The 18984-nt window shown below is 41.2% G+C and overlaps 1 protein-coding gene across 1 annotated transcript in view; it reads left to right on the top strand.

Annotated features, from left to right (window-relative positions):
* Nucleotides 1-18611, top strand: part of HECW1 (HECT, C2 and WW domain containing E3 ubiquitin protein ligase 1) — a 190265-nt gene extending 171654 nt beyond the window's left edge. Inside the window, exons 22-27 of the mRNA XM_075142949.1 lie at nucleotides 484-582; nucleotides 2592-2721; nucleotides 6748-6894; nucleotides 8274-8388; nucleotides 9626-9824; nucleotides 17882-18611. Coding sequence (XP_074999050.1) covers nucleotides 484-582; nucleotides 2592-2721; nucleotides 6748-6894; nucleotides 8274-8388; nucleotides 9626-9824; nucleotides 17882-17993 — 802 coding nt within the window. The 3' untranslated portion in view covers nucleotides 17994-18611. The remainder of the gene's footprint in view (nucleotides 1-483; nucleotides 583-2591; nucleotides 2722-6747; nucleotides 6895-8273; nucleotides 8389-9625; nucleotides 9825-17881) is intronic.
* The last annotated feature ends 373 nt before the right edge of the window (nucleotides 18612-18984 follow it).

Below are 18984 nucleotides of genomic sequence, written 5' to 3'. Positions count from 1 at the left end.
TCGTTAACCTTTTAAAGTAATTTAAAGGTCCACCTTTGAAAGGGTTGTAACCAGTCAGAAACTGGATATACTGATTCATCAAATATCCTTTGCAGCTGTTTTGATAGTATGTTTGCTGCTGAGGTAAGGTGGAGTATTACAGTATGTCACTAGCTAAGTATTGTGTTTGATGGAGTCTGTCTATATCAGAACATTCAACTAAAGATCACGGAAGGTGAGTCTTCAGAGCGTTCATTGGTTTGGCACAAGAGAGTATATAACATGCCAGCTGCACCTATGTGTACTGTAGGAGGTGGATCAAGAAGAGATCCATTATTGATCAGAGATGTGAGGGGTGGTGTTAGGTATCTGCTCAGAAAAAAAGAAATAAATGAATAGATGTAAGAAACTAAGTCAGAAATGAGTAACAGTTGCTACCTGTGTAAGTTTCTATGCTGAATGTCTTGAGTTACACTTCATTTACTCTGTGTTTTTATATCCCAGGTTCAGGTTCAGTGGTCGTATTCTTGGCCTTGCTCTCATTCATCAGTACCTTCTTGATGCTTTCTTCACAAGGCCATTCTACAAAGCACTACTAAGGCTGTAAGTATAAGCATGCAACCATGCAGAAACAGTGATCCCGCAGTGAGTCCTACAGAGACACAGACCCTTGCAGAGTTGCTTCGAGCGCTCTGACCTTCAAGTCTTTTCCACTGTTTGTTGGTTGGTCTATGATAGAAAAGAAACACATTTTAATTTTTCTTTACTTTCTCCAAGAACTTGCCCTTCATAAATATTGACTATGTTGATAAAAGTGCATAATAAGTATGACATTTAGGAACACATATTTGAAAGTGTGTGACCTGTAATTCCAGAGTTTGCTACTGATGAAAAGTTATCAGACTTCAACTACGTGGAACACTGAAAAGCCTCTTTGATGGAACAAAACAAAACAAAGCAAGAACAAAAAAGGAGGAGGGTCATATTAAGAAAAATACATAATTTCTCGTGCCTCACTGGCAGAGTAGGTTTTCATTTTGAACACAACTCAGGTTAATTAGGAATGCTAATGTAGATATAAACAGTGAATGTTTCTTGTTGGTCTTCTACTGTTTTTTACACTAGTAAGCAGAAGCTACCAGTAATATATTACTTTCAATGTCAAGTTTATAAGGTTAAGTTTAATGGACAATCTGTCCCCCTTTAATTAATAGACTGTAATAAGACAAGGTACATAAAATTTGCAGCAATAAGAAAAGCCATAAGCAGTAAGTCAAAACTGCAATTAAATGACAAAGAGCAGAATAAAGCTTAGCTGACATAGTTTAACATTTAGGATGATTCCAAATCAGCAACAATATTTGTCTCAACAGTCCTTCGAGTTCTTTAACTATATTTAATTTTATTTTTTAACAATGAGTATTGCTGGGGTCTAAGCACTCATATCTATATTGTGTCCGAGCTAGTCTGGAAATAGCCTGAAACCTAGAATGCTCCCTGCATCCTTATTGCCCCTTTAGGGGATTACCAGACTGCTCGTAACATCCACCTGCCCTTTCAGCAAACAAGGCCAACTCCTTATTAGCAGAAATTTAGGCTACCTGGTCTGCCTTTTGTCAGTATTATGTGCTCACCTTGAGGATGATAGATACATGGAAGCAGCCAGGCACAACATGGTGGGGCCCATCCGGACTGAAGGTAAGCATGTGCTCTGAAGTGCATGGCATCCTGAAGATTCACATAAAATGGAGCCCCAGGGGTGCCTTCCGACAGCAGATAGTGCAGACAGCCAACAGATTTGGCCTTGAGCCCAGCCATGCAAAGCAGACAGTTGCAGAACTGCTTCAAGAGGGTCTGTGTGACAGGCTTTGATGTTAACAAAACGTCGTGGTTTAACCCCAGCCTGCAACTAAGCACCACACAGCCGCTCGCTCACTCCCCCTGCAGCAGGATGGGGGAGAGAATTGGAAGAGTAAAAGTGAGAAAACTGGTGCATTGAGATAAAGACAGTTTAATAGGGAAAGCAAAAGCCGCACATGCAAGCAAAGCAAAACAAGGAATTCATTCACTACTTCCCGTCGGCAGGCAGGTGTTCAGCCATCTCCAGGAAAGCAGGGCTCCATCACGCGTAACGGTTACTTGGGAAGACAAACACCATCACTTCAAACGTTCCCCCCTTCCTTCTTCTTCCCCCAGCTTTATATGCTGAGCATGACATCATATGGTATGGAACATCCCTTTGGTCAGTTGGGGTCAGCTGTCCCAGCTGTGTCCCCTCCCAGCTTCTTGTGCACCCCCAGCCCACTCGCTGGTGGGGTGGGGTGAGAAGCAGCAAAGGCCTTGGCTCTGTGTAAGCTCTGCTCAGCAGTAACTAAAACATCCCTGGGTTATCAACACTGTTTCCAGCACAAATCCAAAACACAGCCCCATACCAGCTACTGTGAAGAAAATTAACTCTACCCCAGCCAAAACCAGCACACAAAACCAAATGAACACCAGCTTTATGTTGGACCTTCAGCATAAATTTGTTCACGTTCTTAGTAGTAAGTCATCCTGCCAATAGTCATGGGGTCATATATTCAGCTACATCTTTTTTCTTGCTTCGCAATCAGGCCATGTGATTTAAGTGACTTAGAGTATCTGGATGAAGAGTTCCATCAGAGCTTGCAGTGGATGAAGGATAATAACATCACAGATATTCTGGATCTCACCTTCACAGTGAACGAGGAGGTGTTTGGACAGGTGAGCACAGCTATGCAAAACATCTGAAAAGCAAATTTGAAGCTGACAAAGTTGAGCATGATGAACATCTTTCTGTCAGAAGAGATCCTTTAGCGTTTCAATAGCGTTTTCTTCTCCTGCCTTCTGTTTCTTTCAAGCCACCTGTTTCAATGCAGATGTTTATTCTTAGGGTGTATCATATAAAATACCAGCCCCCCTACAGGCCTATTGAGCCACACACTGATGAGCATGAGGAATTCTCTGAAGTGGAGTGCAGCTCTTCTCTCCAGGGTGTAGTTCACACAGATGTGGCATTCAGTGAATGCAAGCAATGTAACTTAAAGCTGATGTGACTGAAAGGTTTGGGGGTTAGGAGGGAATAAAAACATTTGGCAGGTGGTTTAAGACCTGGCAACTCTCACCATTATTTTGTCTGATATCTCCCTGTTAGATTCTGTGTCTCATATTTACCTTGCACCTACTTAACAACATGGTGTGTACATCCATTTTTTATGCCTTCTAGCACTCAACTGTACCTTAGTCAGACAATTCTCTTTAACCTAGCTGATCTGGATAACTATAGCCTTAAATAGGGTACAACCTTGGCTTAAGTGCAGACTGGCAACCAGAACAAGTGTCTCCTGTTGGGATTCTTTGTCTTGCACTGAAGCCCTGGTGTTGTAACCCATGCTAGATTATAACTGTCTCTGGAAAGCCTTGAAGGGACCCAAAGCAATATTCAGACCAAGATTAAGGACCTCCAAGGAGATACTGAAAACTAGAGAGACTGAAGAACCAAGCTCACCAAGTGCTGCAGAAGCTGAAGGGATGGAAGTTAGCTTGTGTAAGGAGCGGACACACAGTGTCAACGGGGGCAGAGAGATCAGGTGGAATATACAGAGAGTGGCTGAGTCCTTGAAAATAAAGTTGACAGGAGGAGTTTGCACAGAGCTAGGGTAGCTCTGCAAGCTAGGGGAGAGTTAGACTAGCTTCTGAGGGGAGGAATTCTGGCCGAGAGTAAAAGGGCTGCTCCGTTATAAGCTGAAAGTAACAGAAAGAAGCAAGACTTCAGGGGTTATTTTCAAAACTGAATTTAGTCTGCTTATAGTACAAGGTCATGATGGATGAGCAGAATCAAGAGTGGACGAAATGAAAAGGCAGAAGAATCGAAGTAAGAAGCCTCTGTAGGAAAGGTAACACTGTTTTTCCATAGACTTAAATGCAGGGGCTTTTCACGGCTTTGAGCTGAGAGTTTGCATGACATTCAATTGACACATCTCTGGAAGGTATGGCTATATAAGACTAATACACAAAGACAGACAGAAACATACAGACGTATTCACAAAGACAGATGAGACATGTTTGTATTTACATTGGAAAACTACAAAGATGAATAAGAATCTCAGCCTGAATTGCCCTGATGCATCTGAAGGTAACGTTTGGCACACTAATTACTTGTTATGCTCTTGCCAAAGAAAAGAGCTAGACAATTACATAGGAGTCTGTTGTGGAAGATAAGAGATGGTTCCAAAGAGAACAGAAAAAAATCACAATCTGTTGTAGATACTGTGATATGAAAGCAAAAGTACGCTAAAAGCCAGATTTTTATGCCAGTTCAGATGTTGTCTAGTACCTTTTTTCATATGTAACCTTGCTAGATCTAGTGACGGGGGGAAAAAATGATTCTCACTGTGAATTATGAGTCAGAATCCAAGAGTCCTAAGTGAAAGTGAGATTTTCCTCCTTCTGAAATTTGCTAAGTGCTGACAGCAAAGTAACGAAGAAATCGCAATCACATTTTATGCTCACAGATGGATCCCAGTTGGAAATTCTTGCATGCCAAGAGTATCCGACCACTTCTATGCCATCTGAACATTGCTTTGCTGGATACATGTGCAAGTGTAGATAACAGTGGGAGCTCTGCTAATATTTGGGAAGCTGGATTTCAAGGGTTGGGTAAGGGAAACAAGAAATAGTGGCTTTTGAGAAGCTGTGCGGTAGATGGGTTACAGCCTTTTTGTCCTGCTTCCACAATGACTTTATCATGGACCAGTCACTACTACTTTCATTTTTTCTTTCTTGTCTCCTCTCTGTCATGTATTTAGCTTTTAAACCTTTCGGGCCAAATCTCTTTCTTGGTACATTTTTTATTAGAATTTACTACTGAAGAGCTCTAGCCTTCTTGCATACTGGAGCCTACTGTAATAGCAAAGATACTAAGTAAAACCAAGTGTCACACATTTTTACTGCTGGGGACTGGATGCCAATTTGAGAATTTCACTTACAAGGCTGAGAGAAGTGTCAGTTGCTTGTGACCCTAAATACTTTCTCATGCTTTTACCCAGTAGAAAGTGTTCTCCCAGGCCTGTCTCCGAGCTCTGTATCTCCTGAGCCCTGGCAATTGCTCTAGTCAGGTAAAAGGAATGGGCTAGACTGGTTAAAATGTCTCCTTGCTACTCTGAAACCTGATTCTGAATTCTAGCTCACAGCCGTGGTTAATGTCTTTATGAACAAGAAAGAAAAAATAGGGACACATTGTTATTGATTGCCTGCCTCCAATTCTAGATAACTAATTGTATTTGAAATTATATGGATAATGAGAAGTTGAAGAAATCGCCAGCATGTCTAGGTGTTAGTGGGAAGTCTTTCAGGAGATTTAGAACATCTGGACTTACGGTCGTGCTTAAAGCTAGACAATGTTTAGTCGTTGGTTTTGACAGATGTATCTTAATGCCTCACAATCTTGAAGAATATAGCATGGCAGCTGGGCCAGGGTCTTACCCTCTGGATGATGCAGCGTTGCTTGTATAATGGTGATACAGTGATTTACATTTGGGAATTTAACCTGGACCAGCTAAGAATTCCTAACTCATTACATCCAACCTTACTAGTTCTTGCTGTTTCTCAACAAAGCTACAGATTACATGACTCATTGAGTGTTTCCATAATTCATAATGTTACAACAGGTCCCTCAAGCAAAGTGACCTAAATACTATATATGCTGTGTGCTGTTGTTGGGCTAATAAATAGATAATAATATAAATAATATGTAAATAATACAAATAATGAATATGTATTCATGCAGCTCATTTACTATCTGTGCTAGACATCATTGTTATAGCAGCAGAAAACTGAAGAAGAGAGCAAAACATTCTTCCTTTTAAATCCACTACATTGAATGTGAAAATAATTGCAAGATAAATATTATTTTCTGTCACATGTGAAGAGTATGTGCTTGCTGAGTAGAATCTAGATTGATTCCTTAAATCCCTTCTCAATCTTAAGCCTTAGTAACCCAAGCCAACTAAATTAACCATTAAAATGCAACGAAGTGCTGTAGCTCTTGGTTTAAAAAAAAAAAGTTATTTACAGTACAAACACTTCTCAGGTTTGGATGGAGGATACAAAACTCTGAATCCCACAGGGACTATATTTGTCATCTGTGCAGGGTGCTATACAGGTCTTGTTTAGGTTGTGTATTGGGAATATTCATTTTGTGATAATTTCTTTGGCTATTGGCATTTCTGAGTAAACACTTTTATTAGCACTTGGGGAAGGGTAACACTTGTTGTCTAAGAGACAAGTAGAGATCCCTTCCAGTTGGCGAAACAGTCTGCTTATTCCAATACTGTGATTGCCTCTCCATCCTGTTGTTTCCCGTACCGTTTCTCGGATACTTCAGCCAGTAGCAAGCTGGTATGGTTGTCACCCTCTCCTAGGGGGGGAAAGGAGAGGAGAAGAATGAAAAGATGGGCCAGAGTGGCACATGGTACATGCCTTACAGATGGTGCTCTCCGAATCAATCTTTGCTGGTATAGTTTGGACTAACCTAAAGGTCAGTCCAGCTTCATCTGGGGCTAGGGCTAGGGCTGCAGGGGTGTCCCTCATTACCCTTTTTGTTTCTACTGCAAACAGGCAAGAGGCCAAAAGTCCAGAACTAGAAATATGGCTGTTACATTTTTCACTTACATTTTCAAAGTACAACTTAAATTTGAAACACAATGTGATCCATACATTGCTACGGCACTATTTATCTTTGTTCTGTAGGTGACAGAGAGAGAGTTGAAATCTGGAGGGGCAAATACAGCAGTGACAGAAAAGAACAAAAAAGAGTACATTGAGAGAATGGTTAAGTGGCGAGTGGAACGAGGAGTGGTTCAGCAGACGGAGGCCCTGGTCCGTGGCTTCTACGAAGTAAGTAACAAAACGATGCTCCCAGAGTCTTCCATTCCTCATCTGAATGAGATGTCCCCATGGTTAAGCCATGCTTCATCGGTACCCTAGGAAATAGCCAAACAGACACAGATGGCAAGGAATTGGAGCGCCTGGATCTGTAGAGACAGGGACCTTAGATATGGCATGTTTAGCATTAAGGGAGAAAGGAAAGAAATATGTATTCTGAATATGATAAAGCATAACGATCAAGAATTAAGAAAGATACTGCTTTCCATTCACATAGTAAGAGAAGTAGGCATTTGCAAATTTTGTTTTACCCTGCTGTGATACAAAGGAAGATTGTGAAGAATTGCACACTTCAGTGGTGTGACACACTGTATCTTTAGGGACTCATTCCAGTAAAGTTGGCCCTGGGATGCAGTCAGCTATTATCTTACTGGTATTCATGGATGCTGCTCCACTGTTGTCCCTGGATTTTGCTAATTTGTCTTTGCTGAAGTCCTGGATCTGAGAACATCCTTCTGGCAGAGCTGCTACAAGAACTGCCAAAGACTGGATGAAAACCTGTGGCTTTGCTGACCAACCCATGTAGTCACTTATTCTTGCCCCCCTTACTAATCATCTTCAGACATGTATCTTGCCCTGGCAGCTGTATAATATAAGTAGAAGTTGAGGGCTATCTCGCAGAGGGGAATAAACGGAAAGAATGGCAACCCTAGAAAATGAAACAGATAATGGACACGCAGAATAGTACTGGTAACTAGTGGCTCCAAGCAGTCGTGCACTGACATTTACTGGGGATGGAAGCCACTGAGGGTGACTTTGTAGCTGAATAGACTTGGTCATCCCTTTCCTGTAGAAAAGGGTTGGCTAAGTGACTCCATATGGTTTACTAAAGTGTGCATATGGTTTGCTAGCTTTTTCTCCCTATGAATACTGCAGGCTGTTAAAGCTTTTGGTTTCACATAATGAAGAAAGTGAACCTCAGCTCTGTCTTCAGTGGATGAAGACCTGAGGGCATTCCTACACAATTGTAATCAAATTCCAGTGCGAAACAAATATAAAATAAATTGTCCATATTACAAATCCAGTCTTTGAGTATCAAAATCACTTGTCAGAATGAATGTAACAGTGAAGAATGTTCTGCACAGATTATGTCATGTCACTTGTGTTGTTTCATTCTGGTCAAATCTTGTGTCATCGCTGTTTGCAGCTCAAAACATCAGCAGACTCCCTGAAGAACAGCACAGATATATCAGCAGAGGAGTGGAAGTTAGCTGTCAGCATGCAGACTTCGTCAGAATAAAGAGCTGGCCATCAGAGCCATAGGTTTATGAAACATTGCATCTGCTTTATTTCCAGTCTGAAACTGTGCTTACAAGTGTTTTTTGTTCCAGGTTGTAGACTCCAGGCTTGTCTCTGTTTTTGATGCCAGAGAACTGGAGCTGGTTATAGCTGGCACTGCAGAAATAGATCTCAATGACTGGCGTAACAACACAGAATATCGTGGAGGTAAACTGCCTGCTGATGCTTACTAATATCTTGACTGTTTTCAGTCTAAAACATGAAAGACTTCGTCCATCTTTTTCTTCTGTCTTTCCTGAGGGAGATGCCCTATTTTGTTCAGGAAGTTTTTGTGAAGAATAACTCATAAAATAAAATAAGTAAGATCTCAGGTTTGGATCAATAGATGTAATAATACTGAAATTGCTTCTGCTACTTCAATTCAGATTCTACCCACTCAATTCCTACCGACTTAACGGGAGTTTTGACTATTAAGGACTGAAAAGGATTTGCAGTATTAGATCTAAAAGTTACTTACTCAGATGACTGTGAATGAACTCCTGGCCTCACTGAAAGTAATATCACAAGTCCTCTTGGCTTCAGCAGGGAGATGAATTTCATGGTTCCCAATTACACTTCAACAAAATACAGATCTTGTTTAACCATTCCCTCAGCCTAAACTATGTCAAGTTGGATTTTTCCCCTTCTCCTCTAATGCTTGGCCTGGTTTTGCTTTAAATGCGGAGCATGATTTATCCAGGCTGTCTTGGATGACAGATAAATGTGAAATCCACCAGTTCTGCACTACAAAAGGAAAGTCCCTGAGGTTCACATATCCTCCTCTGAAATACAAGGTTTAAGTCTTCGCTGCTTACTGCCCAGCTTTTGTGTTACCTTGAAATACGCAGCTTACCACAAGCACAGCTGGTCCCCCAAGTTATTCTTCTCCTTTTTTCTGTTTAGCTATTGAAACAGATTCAGCCTGGGTTTATGCTGGCTTTCACTAGCACAAACCAAGGCACAGAGCCCCTCAGGTGGGAAGTTTGCCAGGGAAGGGCTTGCGGCAGCAAACTCCTCTCCATACGTTGAACACTATTGCAATCCAAAAGAGAATTTACTTGGGAACTAGAAATTGTTAAGTCATTAGGACTCGCACTGTGTGGCGTATCGCAATTGGTCTTTTATATCTCATGCAGGTAACCCCAGTTCTTGCCAAGGGATTTGTGGGAGGCCAATGTACCTCAAATATATATATTTGAGTTTCAGGGTTTCAAATGAGTTAGTAATATTATAGTATCCACAGCCAGGACAAGATGGGGGCTGGAACCTACTGCTCATGAAGAACAAGATATATGGTTAGGTCAGGATCTTTTCTATGCCCCATGCTAGTGGGAACATATTTCAATGTTACACTTCCCACTTAGAGGGGGTGATTTTAATTTCTCTCTCTTGCTTCTTGGTTTAGGTTACCATGATGGACACATAGTAATACGGTGGTTCTGGGCAGCAGTGGAGAGATTTAACAACGAGCAGAGACTCCGGTTGTTGCAATTCGTCACTGGAACATCAAGCGTGCCATACGAGGGCTTTGCAGCTCTCCGAGGCAGCAATGGGCTACGGCGCTTCTGTATAGAGAAATGGGGGAAAATAACCTCCCTCCCAAGGTATGTCCCAACTAGGATACAAAACCAGAAGTGCTGTGAGAAAGGTGAGCCTGGTACTTTTTTGCATCTCTCTGCCAGGGAAAGATAATGAATACAGTAAGGACATCTTAAAACAGCAAAGAAACAATTATCATTTGTTCTGTAATTACATTCAGAGAAAAGTGTTTTCTTTTGCTGCCTTTTTGATTTGCAGGCTCAATTTAAGCCACTTTGAATCCTGGTAAATGGTTAAGATAAGGATTTCCATAGGTCCAAACCTAATTCTCTTCTTTTGATTCTGGAACAGATCCAGACCAGCAGGAGCCTGTCAGTTGATTCTGTTCCCTTTACTTCCAAAATACTAGTAAAAATTCTTGTGAGTTTACAGAGCCATAAAAGCCAGAATCTGTCTCTGAGTTTTGGCCAGAGACCTGTGTATAATCCCTTCATTCGCTCTGATCACGAGGAAGCATGGTGAAGGGACTTCGGACCATGTGGTGATAATACCCAATTTGTTACATCTAGTTCAGTCAGCCAGCCGGGAGCAAATGAGCCATAATGCCATACAGAGTCAACAGACTTTACAGTGCTTCCCAAAGGAGGGGTCATCTTCCTTTTCAGAACAAAGGGACTGAGGCACAGAGGGGTGGTCTGACTTGCCTAAGGCCACCCAAGAGAGCCGTGGCACAGCCAGTGATACATTCAGCTTTGAGTTCTGCTCCAGCACTTTATCCATGGCCAGCACTCATCCTTCCTCACTGAAGTAAGTCACCTTTTCTTGAATGTCCTTACAGTTGCCTGAGGCTCTGCCCCATTGAGATTACAGAACATTTTTCATGGACCCACATCTTGGCACCTCTGAGATACTTTTGCTACTTGACCCTTTTACATAACATTTGCCCTCCAAAGGATGCTTTCTTCCTGCTCTTATCATTTGCTTTCAGCTGCAATCCAAAGGAGGCTACTTTCATGGCACAGAGAAAAAAAGTCTTCTCGCAGACCTTGCAGATATATTCAGACAATCAATTAACAATGGGTAACTTTCTAGTTACTTGCCATCCATGTTGTTTACCCAGAAGCATACTATAAGACATGGACTTGAGCAGACCTCCAGAGTCCTCTGGAGAGGGAAAGTCCAAATATGGTCACCCTCTAGCCTGCTCAAATCCATGCTTATGCAGTGGGGAGACACAGGAGGTGGACCAGGGCACTGTATCAGCAGACATTCTGAGCTGACATCTTACATTGACTCCCTCTAAAGTCAGGAAGAGGGAAGTGTTTTTAAGGCACAATTAGTCTCACCTGAACACAGACTTTTAAAATAGCTCAGTTGAATCGCACCTGGTACATTCTGATTTATGTCCATCGACCATAAAGACTCTACAGAGACTATATGGAGAACTAGAGCCTACATGAAAGCTAGATGTAGGCACTGAGATTTAAAAACAGATGAAAACATGTAAGGTCAGTGAGATGACTCATGCTTTCTGAGCTTCAGCCAGCAATATGGAAAGAAAGCCTGAGAGCTACAGTTTGCTATGCGTAGGCCTGATCCTCCTTTTGCAGCATATATATAGTCTGATTCTATGTAAGGGTTTCAGGGCTGACCAAAGGCATTCCTGCCTGTAGACAGGCAGCAAATGGAAGTCACAGACTTGTGCAGCATTTCTGCAGAGTTCTCTTTGCACTCCTTCTGGGATGGAAAGGGGCGAGAGCAGAGGGTGGACCTTGGCGTGTGCACTGAAAATGCCCTGGGCTGACCCATCAAGTTCTGAAAAAGTAATTGGCCTCTTTCTGCTCTGCTTAACTTTCTTTGTGAACCTAGGCATTACTTATGACCTAGATTCAGTTAGCCCCGAGATATTCACATTAACGACTTTATGTTTGTCTGCTGATCACCTAACTTGCTGCTCTCCCTGAAAGAGGCCTCTTTTCCAGGTGAAAGTTGTTAGCACCTTTTAGAAGTCTTAGAGCTCTGCATTCATTTTAGCCAGGGGAAAGAGAAACAACACTTGCTCATGGGGAATAAACACAGCTTGATCACCGTGAATTATTACCTGCATTTTTGTAAAATTATGGGGTGCTGCCAAGTATACACAGTGTTAAGAAATACATAAAACACACAGGCAAAACCTGGAGGCTCCCTAAGTCCTTGGTTAAGCAACTAAATAAATGTTGTTTTAAACTTTTTTTAAATGCCTGATTATGGATTGCTTGTGTTTATTTAGATTTACTTACATATTTACTTAGACTTAAGAGGCTAAAAAAAAGTCATATGTCATATCCTGTAGGCCTTTTGGCCCCTGTGTTATAATACGAGTTTAACTAACTTTAGCTGTTTAAAATAAACCACAACAAATTCCCTTGTCCTTCTAACAATTCCTACAATTTCACAGTGAGAGTTACCCTTGCTCCACATTTTCAAAGTCCTAGGAAAAAAAAAACAACAGCTTTCTTATATCTTAGCAATCATCAGATTTAGTCATTTATGTGCTTAGGTGTGGATTGCACCTCTTAATTACTGGCCTTAGTTCTTAGGCCCTGACCCAATAAACACGATGCTGTGAGAGGTGTTATGGAAGCTTGCATAAAGCTGATGCATTTGGCTTTCCTGACAACCAGGTAGATGGTGGGTCACTGGGGATAGGTTAGTCTGCCCTTTGGATTTTCAGCTGCTTTACAAAGTATTGAGATAACTTTTAGCTCTATCAAGAGAGTCCAGGACTCTTTCTGTATTCTGTCACTCCTGCTCCAGATGGTAGTTAGGTGACTCTCCCTTATATCTTGTCCTTACACTTTGGCAATGGAGCATGCAACTGCCATTTGCCTATAGTGAGCAAAGATGTGGTAATACCTAATCCAATCATGCTTTTGCACTTGCGACAGCCCCAGAAAAGAAGCATGGTGCAAATTTGTAAAATGCAATACTTTTCGAAGAATAACCACTAATACATAATGCCCAGAGTGCTGCTTGAAAGCACTGAGGATAAGCAAGACTCTTCAGGAAGGTTGAGAATGAGCACTTGTTCGTCCGTACCAGTTCCTCTACATGAACAGCGTAATGGTGGTGTAATATGTTCATGTAAGACAAATAAGAGTTAGATTACACCAGTGGTTTATTTCTGGAGTGTGCGTGTGTACCAGACGCATTATTCCTATCTATATTTACTTTGAGTCCACACACATTAGAAAGTCAAAATACTATACAGCTTGGAGAAGCTGCTTTAATACCAGATCTCTAGATGATGACCCTAAAGCAGGTTCCAAAGAGACTGCCAGATTTACAGATCTATCAGTGTAAATCTGCAGCATGGTTTCTTCCAAACTGATGTAGCTTGTTGTATGAAATAACACTAAATAGGTTCAACCACTTTTCCATCAAGGTTGAGTTTTACTCTCCCTATCTAATATGCAGAACTTTCTCCCAAAATAAAAGAGTTACATATTTTACTTCTGGTAACTGGTTGCCTGAGTAGGAATGGATGGAGAATTCTTCCAGCTATAGCCTCTTCTGAAGCAGGAAGCCTCTCTTCACCTTTCCTGGGTCATGCAGATATTTAACACGGAAGCAGTTTTAGCAGTAGTTTCACAAGAACTTATTCTTTGTTCCCCACCAAACGTTAATGAACAGACACTGGCTTTCTAGAGGGAATAACATAGCTTCATCTGATATTGTGGGTGCAGAACTCCTGGCCCAAAACAAACCTGTGCAAAGAACTAACAGTGTTTTCTACTATAGCCATAGCAGGCAACAGTTCCCGCTTCTTAAAACCTCAGCCTGCAAAAGTGTTCAGTGCCTACAAATGCCACTGCCCCATCTTCTGGTTGCGCTCCTCACCTGGCCAAAACTCCTGTCAGCTCCAAGGTTATTTCTGTTTGAGTATCAATTAAGTAAGGACCTCAGCATGTATCCCAGTGATTCAAATAATCACATTTGATGCAATGAGGTCACTTCCCCCATCTGTGCTGAGCTGCAACCACCCTTTCATCAAAAGAGATTTTCATTCAGCAGAGTAGTATTTGTGATTACCACCATACTGTCTGTGGTTTATGTATGATAAAGATTACCAGTGCTAGTAAATATCTGATCTTTTGTAAGAGAATTCTGTCCCTCTCTGTTAGATGATCAAGTATTTAATCGCCCTAGAATCCCATATAGCAATTAAAAAAAGATTGTGTATGACAACAAAGAACTTTGTTCTCATCATTTCCTTCTTTCCCAGTGGACTGAGTGTGTGTGCTTTGCTGTCTTTTATCATTCCTTATCTCCCATCCCTCTTCTCTTTCCTCTTTTCTCACATACAACAGAAATACCATCTACAAATCTACATTCATCTATTAAGCAGTGGTCCCCAGACAGCATATAAATGGTCCTTCTTACAGACAAAAGGAACAAAAGTTGATACCTGTGTGTCCTGAGGTTGATCAAAGAGGGGTTTGTGGGTTCATCTACAGGAAGCAAGTTGAAAAGGAGAAATGCCCAGTTTCTCCCTGATAGGAATGGTTGTGTTAGAATGCAAGTCCTATTTTAGTTCATCGGTTCAAGCTATAAATAAGATAGGAGGGGGTTCTGTGCACACTTACTGCCTTTGGAGTGTCATCGTTATGGGGATTAAAGGAAGTGACAAAGAAGAGAAGAATGCAAAAATCTTAAAAGCTTATACTTACCATTTTTAGAGAGAATTCTTAAAAGAAAAGAAATAGCACAGCACTGTGAACAGTGAGCAAGATTAAAGGTTCAGACCCACCAAAACTACTTTGAGCAATAAAGACAGACTGCCAAGAAGAATGAAATTTTAAGTGGTCCGTTTACTGCTTTACTTACTGGAGGATGAGGGCACATGAGGGTCAGAGTTGGTTTACACGACTTTATCTTGCATTTTCTTCTAGAGAAGCCAGAATCTCTTCCATAAAAGCTCTTACCAATCTAATTCTTATTCCAGACCTCTCACTCCCTGAACACCCTCTCAAATGTCAGCAGGCTTATGTGGTAGGAGGCTTAATCAAGGGAAGAACGACTTTTCTTATTGCAATGACTTGCGCTGCTGATGTAATGTTTTCACCCCAATATGTGCAGCAAGCCCAGTACTACAAAATAGCAAGTGTCCGCTGGATTATGCTTACTCACTCTCACTGGGATCAGTAGTAGGAGGTCAACACCATTCGGGAGGAACTTACCCCTTTGGAGGACAAGGCACAGAGTTAGGCAACAGTGGCTGTTACGGAAAATATCCCTGCCTCTTAATTTCCCTGTGTACTGCAGTATCACACAGCAATATGATGTAACAGACTAGAGGCTAAGCAATTTGTCTTTAGTCTGGTTTGGAAAATAAAGATTTCAGCTTTCAGTTGCAAGAGGCAAAGGCACTATGCACAGCAATACTGAGGAGAGAGGGAACACTGAGTGAGAAGGAGTCCCAATCAACCCTGCCTCTTATTTCAGGTGAGGCAGAGTATGTTGTTCAGTTACACAAGTAGACATCATGTCTGACCTTTGCAGCAAAGAACCAATTAGACCCATTGCTGAATGTATGCCAGACAATTTTGCACATAATTATTTTGTTGTAAGATTGAGCGGGCTTCACTGGCATCATCGAAGTTGCAGTAGATCCACATTAGTTTCACAGACCAGAAGTTGAACTCAGATTTTGCCCTTAGCAATATATTGTGTTTTGCACCTTAAGTAGGTAGAAGTGTAAACCTAACCAGCATAGGACTCCTGAAAATTAGTTTTCATTTTTTATTTGATGGCGGTTTTTGGAGTGAAAGGATCTTTCTTCTATAAAGTTGTTGAACTGGAGAACACGAGAGCTTGGCAAAATGCTTCAGTGTTTCTAGACATGTTATCTTTTTCTTCCTTTCTTCCTGTACTAGTTTCTCCCCACAATAAATTCCTTGAGACCTTCTACAGAAGAGTCCACTTCCGTAAACCTCATAATAGGAAAAGGAATGGATCTTTTTTCTGAGTTTGGCTAGGTCAAGAATGACTAAAAGTCAACAGTATTGCAAGGTTGCTTCATAACCAGTATGAAATGAGATGGATGATGATCAGTCAAGATGAACGTTTGCAAGAAAGTAAACAACAGAGTCAGTGGCTGTGGATACGTCTGCATCGCACAATAGGATGCATGACAGTGATGTCTGAGATGCTATGGTCTCATACAGTTAAATGTGCCACGGTTAAGTACCATACAGAGATATTACTTTAGGTTCAGCAAAGTTATATTAGCAGAATCCACAGCTGAGCCACCATGACTACGCTGCTTCCAGTTCTGGAGCCAGGCAGCCGAGCTTCTCAAGACCAGCTGTCTCTGAATGGTCTCTCTTGCCTATGATAAACACGTTCTGAATGGACTACAAGAATCCTTCAGTTCATTAACTTCCAGTGGTTGATACGTATTGGCAACAGATAGTAGAAACAACTTACGCTGCCAAAGATTGCTGAGATAACAATAAACAGTGCAGGGCTACTCATGGATAATACACATGAGCTGCCACGTTTAATTTCAAGAGATGTATTAAATAATGGCTTTATTAGTGTTCCTTTTTCACTAACTCACATGTGTTCCCAGCTCGTTTCCGCAAATTCTGTGTTTATTGTGCACTCTCTCTGAGAGTGACCAGCTAACAAATCTTCATTCAGAAGGGAAAAAAGGATGGTAAAAGCTCTCCTAATTGAAATTGTGTGATGCAGTGAAGATTACGTGCCTCTGGCTATTTCGGTTGCCTGATTGCTTTTAATGATTCACCATTGCTGCTTGATAAAACTCTCCCTCTGAATCTGCAAGTCTCAGGCCAGCCCATCTACCAGTATCATGTTTTTCTCACTTTGTGGGTGGCCTAAGAGATGACTAGCACGGTTTCAAATAGTTTCTCCAAGATAGCTCTTCTGCTTCAGTTTTGAAGAAATAACATTGAATTAAAGTATGAGATAGAAAAGCTAGAAGTAAAACAACTGCTCGACTTATAAAAATACTGGGGGCCAGGAGCTTAGATGTTGTTAGCCATTGAGGCTACATTTCCTTCTGTAGGGTTTTGTCAATTCACATTTACCGGAGGGAGCAAGAGGAAACAGAAATATTTCTAGCATCATGTAAAACTCCAAGCTGACTGAAAAAAATGAAACCATTTTAATGAAAATGTGCCCCCCCTGTTTGTTGAATGAACTCTACATTTTTTAGTCAGTTGAAATGGATGAACTCTTGGGGCAGGGACTGTTTCTTCGCTCCACATTTGTATAGCACCTCACACAGTGAAGTGCAGTCCACATCTGGGTCTAATTGCTGCTACCAGGAAAGCTGCAACAAGGTGGAGGCATGCATGGAACCCGTTCCTCAGCTTCTTTTGAAGATGCTGCCCGCTGGGGGTAAATATAATGATAGAACTGGGGGAAGAGAGGGTCATCAACTTGGCAGCTTGCTCTGCACAAAATATTTTGCTTTTGCCTTGGCTACTACAAATAAATAACATTTAAAGGCGAGACTTGCAGCAGATGGCCAACAGCTGACATACAGGAACATTTTCAGCAACCTTCCTTCTTCAGTTAGCAGATCCCTGAATGGTCTTTCACCAGTCAGCCCTGCCTCATTATAAACGCATGCTAAGCCCATTCTGTCAGTATAGTTCTTCACATTATGCTTGTCCACTGGTGCAAAACTTACTAGCTGCTTATGTTGGATGTACAGCTGAGTTGCATTTTTTTGGAAAAACTCAAAGCAACCAAAATTATAGTAGTGGATTTTTCTCTCTATCAGGGCCTAGACCCCAGCTCCTCAGTGACCTCCAGCGTTCTTCTCCATGAAGACCCCTGCAACATCTAATGCAGGGATAGCAGAGAATGATGTTATGTTGATACTTAGCTTGTGTCTTCTATTTGAAATATTCATATGTATGTGCATATACATTTCAGTACCTCAGATTTTGGCAGAATTTGAGAGTTTTACTTTAATATAATTTCTTTTTCTTTGTTTTGAGTGAACTTGAATATCATGAGTCTCAGTAGGAACTTGTTTTCTCAATTCTTATTTTCTCAAGTTATTTAGATTAAACTTAACATGTAGCATATTTTCCTTTTGCAGGGCACACACATGTTTCAACCGTTTGGATCTTCCACCTTACCCCTCATATTCTATGCTGTATGAAAAGCTGCTGACAGCTGTTGAAGAAACTAGCACCTTTGGACTTGAATGAGAGGGTTCAGGCACTTCTGGTGTTTTTTTGGCTGATGATGTCACCTTTCCTGTCCACCATCATTTGATCTTGGTTTCCCATATTTTTATTTTTGAAAACAAAACAAACAAACAAAAAAATCAAGATTGACAAAAGCTGTGCATGAAGAACTGCCGCCCTCTAAGATCTAACCTTCATGCTTTCATCCTCTGTTTCCAATGGACTGCTAGTCTGTATGCAATAGAAAAACAACTGTCTCAAGGTTTCTGTATATCTCTACATACCTCCATTAATAACAATGAAAATACAAATGCAAGTTACACTACACTTGACCAAATGTTAATAAATGTTTACTTCCACCTACGTTGATTAAAAAATAAAAAAACCTCATCAAGCATTCCAAGCTTTTATATGCCCACATCTTCTAAGTCAATTCACAGCCCATCTTACTCCTTAACCGTTGAATACAGTACTAGGAGCTGGTCAAATATATCTTCATCCATCCTTGCTTTCCCTGTATGTATTGTCCATCTGAGAGACACCTATGAGCAAAACTGAAATTTTTATATACGAACTCATGATCCACATCAGTTGCATCAGCTGGAACTGGCCCAGATACATGGTGCAGATAAGACCTTCAAAAACTAAAAAACCAACCTGTAATGCAATGCAAAGCATAACAGCGATTGTTATGATTGTTACTTGCCAGTACTGGAGAGAACTTGCACTTCAGAGATATTGGGAGGGGCATCTCCATTGCAATGTTTACCACACAAGAAGCACAAGGTTGTGCACACTCAAGAAGGCCGTCTTACGTAGCATAAAGGACAAGGCTCCCTTACCTTAGTATTGTAAATGACAAGGAAAAGGGGAAATAAGAAGAATGTTCTACTCTTATGAATACCCTTGGGTTCTGTTTACCAGATCTTTGTTTTCTGATGTTTAAAATGCTCCATTCCAAATGAGAAGTCTAGACAATCCCATCCCCTGTGTCAGAAGCCATTTATTTTCT

This window comes from Calonectris borealis, chromosome 2 (genome assembly GCF_964195595.1).
Source record: "Calonectris borealis chromosome 2, bCalBor7.hap1.2, whole genome shotgun sequence".
In the NCBI taxonomy this organism is placed as follows: Eukaryota; Metazoa; Chordata; class Aves; order Procellariiformes; family Procellariidae; genus Calonectris; species Calonectris borealis.
The sequence above is the reverse complement of the archived record's forward strand: the minus strand, read 5'-3'. Positions and strand labels throughout refer to the sequence as shown.